The sequence below is a fragment of the Hoplias malabaricus genome, chromosome 11 (assembly GCF_029633855.1).
Source record: "Hoplias malabaricus isolate fHopMal1 chromosome 11, fHopMal1.hap1, whole genome shotgun sequence".
NCBI lineage: Eukaryota > Metazoa > Chordata > Actinopteri > Characiformes > Erythrinidae > Hoplias > Hoplias malabaricus.
Genome location: NC_089810.1, coordinates 25,101,162 through 25,113,273, shown reverse-complemented (window position 1 = coordinate 25,113,273; position 12,112 = coordinate 25,101,162). Strand labels below are relative to the sequence as shown.

The 12,112-nt window shown below is 38.1% G+C and overlaps 1 protein-coding gene across 1 annotated transcript in view; it reads right to left on the bottom strand.

Annotated features, from left to right (window-relative positions):
• Positions 1 to 381: 381 nt before the first annotated feature.
• Positions 382 to 12,112, bottom strand: part of wtip (WT1 interacting protein) — a 34,067-nt gene continuing 22,336 nt past the window's right edge. The window contains exons 3-8 of the mRNA XM_066684858.1: positions 9,933 to 10,000; positions 6,407 to 6,469; positions 5,933 to 6,063; positions 5,459 to 5,510; positions 5,304 to 5,372; positions 382 to 3,852 (exon numbers count right to left, since the gene is read on the bottom strand). Coding sequence (XP_066540955.1) covers positions 3,700 to 3,852; positions 5,304 to 5,372; positions 5,459 to 5,510; positions 5,933 to 6,063; positions 6,407 to 6,469; positions 9,933 to 10,000 — 536 coding nt within the window. The 3' untranslated portion in view covers positions 382 to 3,699. The remainder of the gene's footprint in view (positions 3,853 to 5,303; positions 5,373 to 5,458; positions 5,511 to 5,932; positions 6,064 to 6,406; positions 6,470 to 9,932; positions 10,001 to 12,112) is intronic.

Below are 12,112 nucleotides of genomic sequence, written 5' to 3'. Positions count from 1 at the left end.
TGGAATTGTATGCTTTCATCAGTTACAGGACAGTCATATGAGATGGTGTGTTTGATCCTCACCTTTGGTTCACTGTCTGTGAGGAGTTCTCCCTGTGTCTGTGTAAGTGTCCTCCAGGTGCTCTGGTCTCCTCCCACTGTCCAAACAAATGTTAGTAGGTGAATGTGTGTGAGACTAAGCGATTGTGTGAAACTGTCCACAGTTGTGGGCAGCACTCCAGACAAACAGCGACCCTGAACAGAATGAATGAATAAATTAATTCCTTTAAGCCATTTTCAATGTCAGATAGGCAGCAAAGTGTGAACACATTCAAAAACAACCACCTGGACGATCTGAAGTTAACTACAAAACCACTTTATTGAAAAAGCAGATTATCTCATCTACGGTTAAATGATATGTCCCAACTTTTAATACATTAAATAACTTTAAACTTTTTCCATGTTTAGATAAATAAATCTACTTTCCTTTTCTTATTTATGAAATATCTAGGAAATCAAAACATTGAATAATACAAAAAAAAAAAAAAAAAGTGATAAAACAGAAGGCGAGATGTGCTTTCTGACAACTACAGGAGACACAAAGCTACAGCTTACTGCCCTTTCCAACAGAAGCAGAAAAGAATACAAAAGCTAACATTGCTTATTTACAGGGATTCTAATGGTGGCCTATGAAATAGTAGTACATTTTAAAAGTGTATTAAGACATCTTGGAGAGGGAGTAAATAGCACTTCTTCCCAGCGGTACATTTCAGTTGGTCAGGGAATGATTCGAGTTCAGTGGCAGGTCTTGTGCATTTTCTTTTTTCATATTAACTATCTCAATTATATCCCATCTTCCTGGAGCACAAATCTTCTCCTCTGTAAAATAATGAGAGCTGGTAATCGTTGTCCATGTGGAAATCACTGGGCAGCCGAAGTGTGTAATAAAAGACGTTGGATGCAGTGAAACTTGCCTAAAGCCTGCTTCAACATTTCCTCCATTTCTGAGTGCCTGTGTCAGTTCAGTAGTATTACAGCAGAACCATGTGTGTGTGTCTGAGTGTATTCATGGTGAGACTGCCCCTTCAAACTCACACAACGCACATTCTAGAAAGCTGAGTTGTGTTTTGCCAACAGCACTCAAACCAAAAAAATAGGCACAAACAGTGGTCCTGCCACTAAAGCATGTGGATATGCTTGCTTCACACACACACACACACACACACACACCAAACCTGAGATTAGAAACATTTAACAGAAAACCACAAAAACCAATGATTTCAACAGAACTTGATGAAAACAGGAACAAAAAATTTGCACCTCATTTTAAAAAACACAACTCAGTAACACTACTAGAGGTGGGAGATATGGCCCTAAAATAATATCATGACATGAGTATTTTGGTGATAACGATATTTTTGGTGATATGACAACACACTAAAATATACTTTTATTAATTTCAAGAACAGACTATTACAACAAAATAAATGTTATATTAATATGAATTATATTAAATAAAATAAATGTAATATATATTAATAATATTAAAGGCTTCTTTTTCCTAACGTAATAACATGGTTTATTGTATATCTGATATTTTATAACCAAACCATCTCCATAATTCCTCCTTTTTGGACCAAATTCCTCAGAGCCACGTTCCACCATACTTCACTGTGACTAAATTACTCATTAATAGTACGTATGCTGTATTACAGGCAACTACATGACGTCGTTACTTAAACAAGTCAGAATATCACTAACAATACGATATATATATTTTTTATCATTTAAAAATTATGGCGATATTATTGAGAACGATATGATAGGGCACAGCCCTAAATGCTACCATTTCACTTTTAATAAACTTCTCTGAACAAATGAATGAATGATTGCAGTTATACCCATTTTTTTAACTTGCAACACTTTTGGCCATTTCTTGTTTCATCCACATTCTCACAGTAACAACAGCATGGTTTCTCTGTGCTGCTGTAACATTTTTATTTTTTATTTTGCAAAAGGCCTTTTTTCACAAATGAGTGGTGGAAAGTTTTCAATGGAAATCCAGGAAATCCATGAAGGTCACAGTTCTATAAAATTGAAGCAGGAGGAAAATAAAAACACTGTTAATATTGTGTAATTAACATTTACACCATTAATATTGTGTTAATACTGTGAATATTTTAAAAATGCTTTTCACTCATTTTTTCTTTCTGTTTTCTATGTTCTGTGAAACATACTGTTCATTGTCATTATAGTTTTTTCCCCTCTGTTCTGTTTCTAATCTCCATTAAACAAATGAGGATCAAAGGCAGGTAGTTTCTGTGGATCTAAGGTGAGTCCAGCACCTTTCAGCTTTCAACAGAAACTTCCAACATCAGATCCCTCCCTCCTTCATTTAAACAATCACTAGAGAACAGACCAAAAAAAACAACAACGCAGAAACAGCACCAACTTCTTCCAGACAAACCAGTGTCCAGCGTCCAACTCAACACACACAAGCATCTCAGACACATATAGATGGACTGGGACAGGTCAGTGCCAAGGTCAGAACAAACAAACGTACACTAACCAGCATCAGCCATAAACACAGTATTAGAAAAATATGGAATGTGTGTGTTGTGTATGTGTGTGTGTTAGACCCAAGTGACTATGGAATGTGCACCAAATATTTTTGTCAAACATGTGGCTATAAAGCATGTGCACACACAGACACGGTGCAACCTTGAAGGCAATGAGTGAAATCATTTCTAAGTGCGAGATTCTCAGTGAAAGGCCACTTCCAAGGTTTAAAATGTCACATTGTGTAGTTTATCTTTATTCCTTCCTCTCCATCTCTTTCTCGTAGAGTGTAGCTGTGTGGTGGCTTGTCCTTTAGATTTTCTGTTTGGAGGACTGGCTGGCAAAGTTGTCAACAGTCTTGCTTATGGAAATGTCAGTACATTAGCTGCAGATGGAGGCAAATATCATCTTGTATTAGGATTGATTACTGGCCTTTCATTGACTCCACATAAAGAGCTGGTTATGGATCCACCCAGGTCTTACATTGGACCCTTAGAGGCATTTGCATTGGTCCCATTATGGCCCTGCAATGACCCCCAAAGTAGTCTTGCATTGGCCCCATATAAGAACCTGCAAAAGCCCTGTAAAGGTGTTTCACTGGCCTATAGAGTCGCTTTACTGGTTATAGAGAACATGTACCTGTCCTGTGCTGACTGGCTGCATTGTACATTCATTGTCAACCCATCATTCTTTATTCATATTGTTCTTGTTGTCATTTTGAGTTTGTGCTCCCTTCAAGGTTTCTTCACCTTGTCTCTTGGGAGTTTTTTCTTGTCACAGTTGCTCATTTGGGCCTAGGATCCAGCTGTAAAATAGCTCAATGCAAATAGCTATGAACTGAACTGGTCCTCTACTGGCCTCCCCTTGGTCCCAACTCCATCCTATATGAGCTGCCCTCTGGGACTAGTCTGTAATGGTCAAATCTGTGTCGTAGATCCAGACCAGGCCTTAGGGTTGCATCTCAGAGAGAAGAAATGAGAAGTGTGGAGGATGGAGGGACGGAGGTGGTGACAGAAACCCAAGGAGAGAGAGCCAATCATGACTTTCTTGTACATTCACTTGTTTCAGAGAAGACGGTGGATGCTCGTTGCAGCACTGCCGCCACTTCAGGAAGAGAGAAAATGATGTTCCTCACTGAAACACAGTTGCATGGCGTGTGTGTTCACAACTCAGTGACGTGGAGAGGGTAACTGGGTGGTGGCTGGGTGGGCACAGGAGTTTTTAACCTGTGGAGATGACAGGTGTGGCACAGAAGGTGACCATCCAGTGGATAACAGCGGTGGCCCTCCTCATCGGTCAGCTGCAGGCTGCAGTCCTGCAACAGAAACAAAGATACTATAAAGGAGGAGAAGGGGAGAGTTTACAAGTTAAAAAAAAAATAATGGAAAAGTTACATGGCATTTGTTAACAAGGAAAATCACTTTGTTTATAGAAGTTGCAAGCTAAGAAAGTCTTCTCCTGTCCTGGATACATTTAAGGTGTACAGCAATAAAGATCTGAAATGGTACATAAGTCTAACCGTCTACAATATGGCAGTGTCCATTTATGAGCCTACACACAATAAAAATTCAAAAAAGAGACAGCTACAGATTTGATAGAGCCATTTTTGCACTGGCATCACAGTACACACTTACAGATGTGGCATGTTATTAATGCTATCTCTGTATACCAGCTACCAGTGTAGCTTGAGAAAGAGTTTGCACATTGTAGTCCTTGAAAATCAGGCAGTCATAAAACTAAAAAAGACAACTCCGCTCCATTATGTTCTCTTTCTGAGACTAAGAAATACATAACCTCCAAAAAGGTTGGGTTCACATTGCCTGCTGATTAAGGTTCATATATTAATTTTAAAATTATTTTGGAAAAACAACAAAAGAGTAAAATCTAATGTATAAAAAATAGAAAGCAATTTTGCATATTAATTTAACACATAAATTGTAGCTGAGATTTATATGTCTCTCCTCTTTCAAAGAGACAGGAACCAGATCCTTAACATTGCAGAAATAACTGTCCGAGTTTATTGTCAAAATAGCCCCACAGTGTGAACAGACTTCCCCTTAAGGACTTGGACAGAAATCACGCAAGTGCACATACAATGATGTCAAGCTCTGTTGTTGTCATAGTGATGTCTTTTTTTCTTCAGATACTAAACATGAACTGAAATCAAATAAACACACTAAATAAAATTATAGAGTGATGAGGGATGTTATGTATTTCACAAGAATTGAAAAAAACTGTAGTAAGACTCAGTGACTGTGGGTTTAACAGATTTATTAGGGGAGGGGGAACAGGTGAATATCACAGCCTTTTCAGCACTGGAATGCAAGGAATTGTTGTCCGAAGCTGAAATGCGTCATGCTGTTGTTGAGATTAAGCACGATTCAAAGTTTAACAAAGAGTCTGAACAGGGGGATCTGCTGGTAAATGATTTACAGGAGCTCTCACTGTGTTCATCCCTGCCCTACATACACAAACTGAACACAACAGCATGCACTCCTGCTGTTCTGAGCTCAGAGACATGCCTATAGACTTTAAAGTAAATTTGGCAGAGGAAGCATTTCCCATGTTATTTGATACAAGTGTAGACTAAAACCCCCTCAGTTATGATTATTCAGACTTTTTATTCAGTAACTACTGTAAATGATCCACTACCTAGTAACAAATATGAACATTCTCTAGTGATGAACGTGAGGATCTGATATGTGGGGTCCCACTTACAGGTTAACATGGGGACAGTGAAAAAAAAGGCACATTTTGCCTTCTTACCTCACAGTGATAGCACTCCACATGGTAGTCTTTGTCCATGGACACAACACGTATAGTCTCCTCTGATCCCTGTAAACACACACACTCAGTTACTAAATAGTGCGTGTAACAGAACAGAATAAGTGCATGTGAGAGTGTGTGTAGAGAGCACATACCTCAGCTGGAAGGATGGGTTTGTTACAGGAGGCACATTTTGGGGCAAAAACACTAGTAAAAGCAGAAAAAGAAAACAATTTAACAGATGACACTTGAATCAACCAACACCTGCAAACAATATCAAGCACAAGTCTTCAAATTATCTTTAATGCACTGGATAAGCCTGCATTTCACTTCATTACAAGTGGTGGACTCATACATTTCAACATACATATTTTATTCTTTAACAACACACACAGCTAGGCAGTAGTGATTTTTTTAAAATAAATTGAAATGGGTAAAAATATAAGCTGAAAGTTAAACGTGATATTGGTTATTGTTATATTTTTCCAAACCTCCATATTAGCTTTGGGCTTTGAGATCGGTTAGGGCTTTGTGCTTAGTAGTGTTTAATAGAGACTTATTTACTATTATTTAACAAGTGAGTGTTATTTAAGGCTGCTTTCAAGTTAGGAAGTGCCCGAAGCACTTACGTGTGGTAGTCTTTAACACAGTAGATGTTGTTCTCCATGTCGACGGTGAAAGGAACTCCATCCAATCCCTCTTTACATACCACACAGCGGAAACAGCCTGGATGATAGGACTTCCCCAGAGCCTGGAGGATCTGAACACACAAACACACACAAACACACAGACAAACACACACACACACACACACACACACACACACACAAACAAGCAAGCAAACAAACACACATATTTAAAGAGAATTATTCCGACTTAACTGCATATTGCCTTCAAAGCAATATGTAAAATATATATCTACTGTAAAAATGCATCAAAATAAGAGAAAAAAGGAGGCTGGGTCAGAAAATGGTCTCTGTGTGTGTGTGTGTGTGGGGGGGGGGGGGTTGCATTTCTATTAATTTATCTATGAGTCTGTGTAGTCTCATAAACTGTGTCTGAATGCTGAAAATGCTGATGAGCAGAAATATGATCTCGCATACCATCTCCATGATGAGGTGTCCACACACAAAGCATTTCTCTGCCGTCTGCTGGAACCCTGAGTACTGTGGAAGACACAAACTTTAGTCAGTGTTTACCTATAAGAACACAGACACATGAAGCAAAAAAGCTTGAGAACAACAATTCGCTTCCACTTCACATAATGAATGACAATATGTGTGACTTAAGGTGATTGTTATGCTATTTGTATTAATGTTTATTCCCTGTGTCTATGTGCACAATTTATGAATAAACTTTGAAGAAAACAAGCCACCTGTCTCAGTGGGAATTACCTGCTAATCACCCCTAAAAATAAAAATAATAAAAATAAAACTGCACATACTTTTTACTAATTAGCAATGGTCACATAATAAATTAAGTAAATACATAGCTGTTTAGGTAAACTGATCTGTCTCAACCTCTTGGAGGTGCAGAGTCTACAGTCTGCAGGGGTTTAAAGAAATAGTTTAGCAAATAACGTTAATATAGCTAACAATTAATACAACTACTGCAAATTCTTCAAATGATGTAACACAGACCGATAACTATCTTGTATTTATGGCTTGCAAATTCTGTTTATGGACGAACTCTTGGAAAGTATCAAAGTTGGAGAGACGAGGACAGCCTTAGGACGTGTGTCAGACAAATTTCTCTCAAGTTTCACTTGACCTCCAGAGAGGGACAATTTTACATAGGAATTGGAAAGGCTAGAACCTTTAAACCCATGTCAATACATCTCTTCCAATCTTACAAGAACCTGACTAGTTATGTAGTGATAGAGCTCAGTAGCAAATGCTTTACAATCATATACAATATGTAGTCACTAAAAGATAAGTCATCCATCAAGTGAACATCAGCTAAAAGATGACCTTTATATTCAGTATTTTCACTGATCATTTCTTTTGACAAATGCTCCCTGTAAATGGTAAACAATCCAAAAAAAAAAAAAAACTTTCCCATATCCCCACATTCAAATCCTACGGATTGTGTGGAGTTGCACAGATATTAAGCTGACAGGTTGCAGGTGTCTTAAAAAAGAGGATGACCCTGGGTGGCCATCTGCTTGCTCTCTCTGCGGGTGAGCTGCAGTTAGGCTGTGGTGCAGGGCTTTGACTCTGTTGACAGGTTACGGCTAGAATTCTATTGTTTGAATTTGTATTTTTCACAAATTTAAACACAATATTTGAGCTTGTATGTCCAGTAATAATAAAACATGAGCTTTATTCTAATTATAAAAATATTATCCCTTGTTTACCTTATGTTATTTAGCTTCAGTTAAAGCAATATTTATATAGTTCATGCCAGTAATATAATAATCCATTGTTCTTTATGGCCTGAAACCATTATGACATCAGCATTCTAAAACCGGAATTGTTTGAACCTATCCAGTGTAGGCTAAATGCAAGACGTATCCTTTATTCTAGAAAATAGAACACTGCATTGTTTAACTCTCATGGTTCCATAAAGTCTGTTGGGACCATTACACATATTGATCACACGTTCCACTCCACCCAGTTCAGCAAACACAGGGAATGCTCTTTGTAGGTGGGGGTCGAGGGCAGCAGGTGGGGTTTGAAAAAAGGCTGTCAATACCAGGAAAAAAAAACACCACCTACACCCCACCCTTCAATCCAGCAGACCATCTGTCAGACCCCCAACCCAATAATCAATTCAACTAGGAGGAGGCAGGGGACATAAACACCTACCATATGACCAGGATATCAGAGTAAAACATAACAAAGCAGTAAATACATGAAAGTGTGTCTATAAATTCCTGAGAAACTCTGGAGGGGTCCAGCAAACAGATTCAGTGATCAGTGAAAAATGCTTTTACAGAACCCAGAAAAATATTCTTTCAAAGACAGAAAAAAATACAGAAATCTTAAACATCCCTGAAAATAAAAGATCCTAGATTAAGATCTTCATTTAGTGGAATTAGAAATACATTTTGTTAGGCTTGTTGGGATTTCACTGTTTTGGTGGAATAATGGAAACAGACCAGAATAACTAAAAGCTGAGAATGTATTTTCCCATGTGTAAAAAATAAAGAAACTAATTCAAAATTTCAAATATATATGAGGCTAGTCTCACTAAGTTTAATGGGCTGCTCTTTCTCATCCCTGTTTCTGTAGTTGCGTGTGTTAGGATTGGGGGGGGCGGGGATAATTGTGGTCCGCAGAGAGACGTGGGCAAATGGGACTAAATTGTTCAGGAGGCGGAGTCCTATTCTAGTCAGTCATTACATCTGTTCTCCCTCGAGTGTTACAGAATGCGGAAAATGTACTTTATTCCCCTATCTGACAATCCATCTGTCTGTCTGTTTTAGCCTCTGTCTGTCATCCCTTCCACTTGCTCATTTGAATCAGTTTATACTTCTCCTTATCTGCCCATACACCCTCACTCTGTCGATCCTCACATTTCGTTACCCTGTGAGGAAAAATATAATGCTGACCAAAATAATGTGTTGCAAACTTGTTTTAAAGGGTCGTATACATATCTAATTAACTTATAAATCTAAATACTATTTTTTTTGTTTTAAATTCTGAGTTTGAACTTAAATTACCTATTGATAAGTCAACAGACTGAAAGACACTGTAGCCTTTCACTGACTCAACCCTGTGGTATCAACCAATCATGTAGACAGGAATGTGAGATATAAAGAGACCTGCAGTGGTAGTGTGTAAGACTCATGCAGATTTATAAGCATTTATTTGCAGTGGTGGTTCCTGCCAAATCTCTCGGGGGGCGAGTTGTTGCAATGCAATTTTTGCAATTGTTGCGATGACTGCTAAGGTGACACTGGACAATTGGCACATTGCACTGGACAAATGAATCAGGAATCTAACTGGACAGTGTCATCAAACGTTGAAGTGTATTATTTGTGTGGTCAGAAATATCATTAGAGCATTAGATTCATTAAGTATTCTCATTATCTACATACAGTATTTGTGGAGAGCTTTATCCAGGAGTTCATTATAAATATCTTTAATAAAGTTCCTTTGTCTCTAAAGCAAATCAACATTCAAACGTGGTCTTAAACAAATAAACTGCCATTGAGTTACCCTCACGGGTATTTTAAAGAGAGATCAGCTTTATCACTACAAATTCTACACATTTTTCACTCTTTAGTCTTCAGATATTTTATTTTAGGTGCAGGAGTTCAAGAATAAAGAGTATTGTTAAGTTTAAGGAAGTCGTACAGGGTTGTGCCCAAAATGAATCAGTGTCCTACTCACATTATACTTTACTTCATAGTGAGCAATGTAGGGAATAGAGTAGGGGGGGCATTTGGAACACGCCTCACCTTGCATATGACAAAAGTACATTGGGGCCACCAACTTGAAATTGCCCAAATTTAAGGATGAAAAAAACCCTAAAGCTGATTGCACTGTGATGCAATGGGGAACAATTGTCTGGCAGAGCTTGGTTAATACAGAACCATGGGCTTTTACTTTTGGTGATGCTTTGCCCCATCGCCCTAAGGAACTAACAGCCCCTGGTAGGTAGGCTCGTGGGCTTTAAACTCACCAGGAAGTCCTCCTCACAGTAGACCTTTCCATTCACGTTGTAGAACGCCTTCCCTCTCAGCCTCCTGCCTGAAGAAACAAAGCTTTACTTCAGAACAAAGGCATAAAATATATTTCATGACACAAACCACAGTCCTCATCCTGAGCCAAAAAGTGCCAACCCAGGTGTAACAGACATGATTCAGCTAATTAAACTCTTGCTGGGGGACAAGTTATGTCTTGATAGTACATGGCAGGTGTGTTACTCTTTGGGAGTAAACACTGGTTCAGTCCATATCTGTGTGTAGCCCATGCAGAAAAAGATTAGAGATAAGTTCTTTTTAGGCTATGTGTGCACTCTTGCATCAGGAGCACTGGGTACATTTTTGGAAGGAGAGATATTAGTTATAGGGGAAAACACTGTTGCTTTTTTGCAATCAGTTTCCCTTTGGGATCAATGAAGTATATTTATTATTAACTAAAGAATGCATGATGTTCTGGAACTCCAGCCCAGGAGTCAGCTTGGGAGCTGGAATCACTTTCTTGTAACTGCATAATGTTTTATGCTGGACTCAACCTCATATAATATAATATAAAACAATCAAATAATTAAGCAAACAATAGCTACATTTTGCAGGCTTTTCTCCCAAAATTTTCCTAGGAAAAGAGTCGTTACCATCTATAGATGGTACTCAACATAAGATCACTAAACTCAAAAGCACTCATCGTAAATGATATTATAAGTGATCATAAATTCAATGTTTTCTGTCTCACGGAAACGTGGGTTAGACCAAATGAATATTTAGCACTAAATGAAGCCACCCCCCTAGGCTATAATTATGCACATAGCCCAAGAATATCAGGCAAAGGAGGTGGAGTATGTGTAATTTACCAAAATACACTAGAAATAAGTCTTAAACAATGTGACACCTTCTCTTCTTTTGAGGTACTCTCCACTATTATTACAAATCCGGTCACAAAAAAGGACGCATTTTTATTATGCAACATTTACAGACCACCAGGGCCTTACTTAGAATTTCTGAAAGAATTCAGCGATTTTGCTACAAACCTAGCGGTGTGCAATCATAAAGTTATAATTGTAGGAGATTTCAATATCCATTTTGAGAAGGAAAGTGACCCACTAAAAAAGGCATTTACCTCAATCTTAGACTCTATTGGTATTACTCAAAATGTAACAGGGCCTACACACTACTGCAGCCACACTTTAGACTTAGTTCTGACACTAGGTCTTAACATTGACAAAATTAATATCTTACCGCAATCCTTAGCAATCTCCGATCATTACTTAATTTCATATGAGCTACGTTTTAGCCATAATATATGTAAGAACCCTCGCTATTCTACAAGGCGTATAATTAAACCATCTACCGCCCTACAATTTATAGAAAACCTACCAGAACTATCGACCCCAGTTCCAACTCCATCAGACCCAATGGACCTAGATGTACTAACTGATTACCTAGAAAATACCTGTCGATCTACTTTAGAAAAGGTAGCACCACTTAAACATAAAAGTATAAGACAGAAAAAGCTCGCACCATGGTATAATGATAAGACCCGTACTTTAAAACTAACATTACGAAAACTAGAGCGGAAATGGCGATCAACCAAGCTTGAAGTGTTCCATTCTGCTTGGAAGGACAGCCTTATAGAGTATAGAAATGCCCTCACTAAAGCTCGCTCAGCATATCTGGCCTCGCTGATCTCCAATAATAAAAATAATCCGAGAGCACTGTTTAGTGTGTTTTCTAGAATTACAAAAAATCAAGCAGGTTCTGAACAACTAATTCCAGCAACTCTCACCAGTAAAGATTTTATGGACTTTTTTAATAATAAAATTGAGAATATTAGACAACAAACTCAAGCCACATGATCAAATCCATCCTGGCTGCCACCCGATGTGAATGATATAAAACATAATATAACTGTAAAAGAAAGACTTGAAACCTTTTACCCACTCCCACAATTAGAACTAGAGAAGATTATCACCTCCACAAACTGTACAACTTGCACACTTGATGCAATTTCCACAAAGTTGCTCAAAGAAGTACTACCAGCTATTATTGATCCTCTTTTAACTATAGTAAACTCATCCCTTAGTCTGGGCCATGTACCCAAAGCTTTTAAACTAGCAGTTATTAAATCTATGATCAAGAAACCAAATCTTGATGCTAGTACACT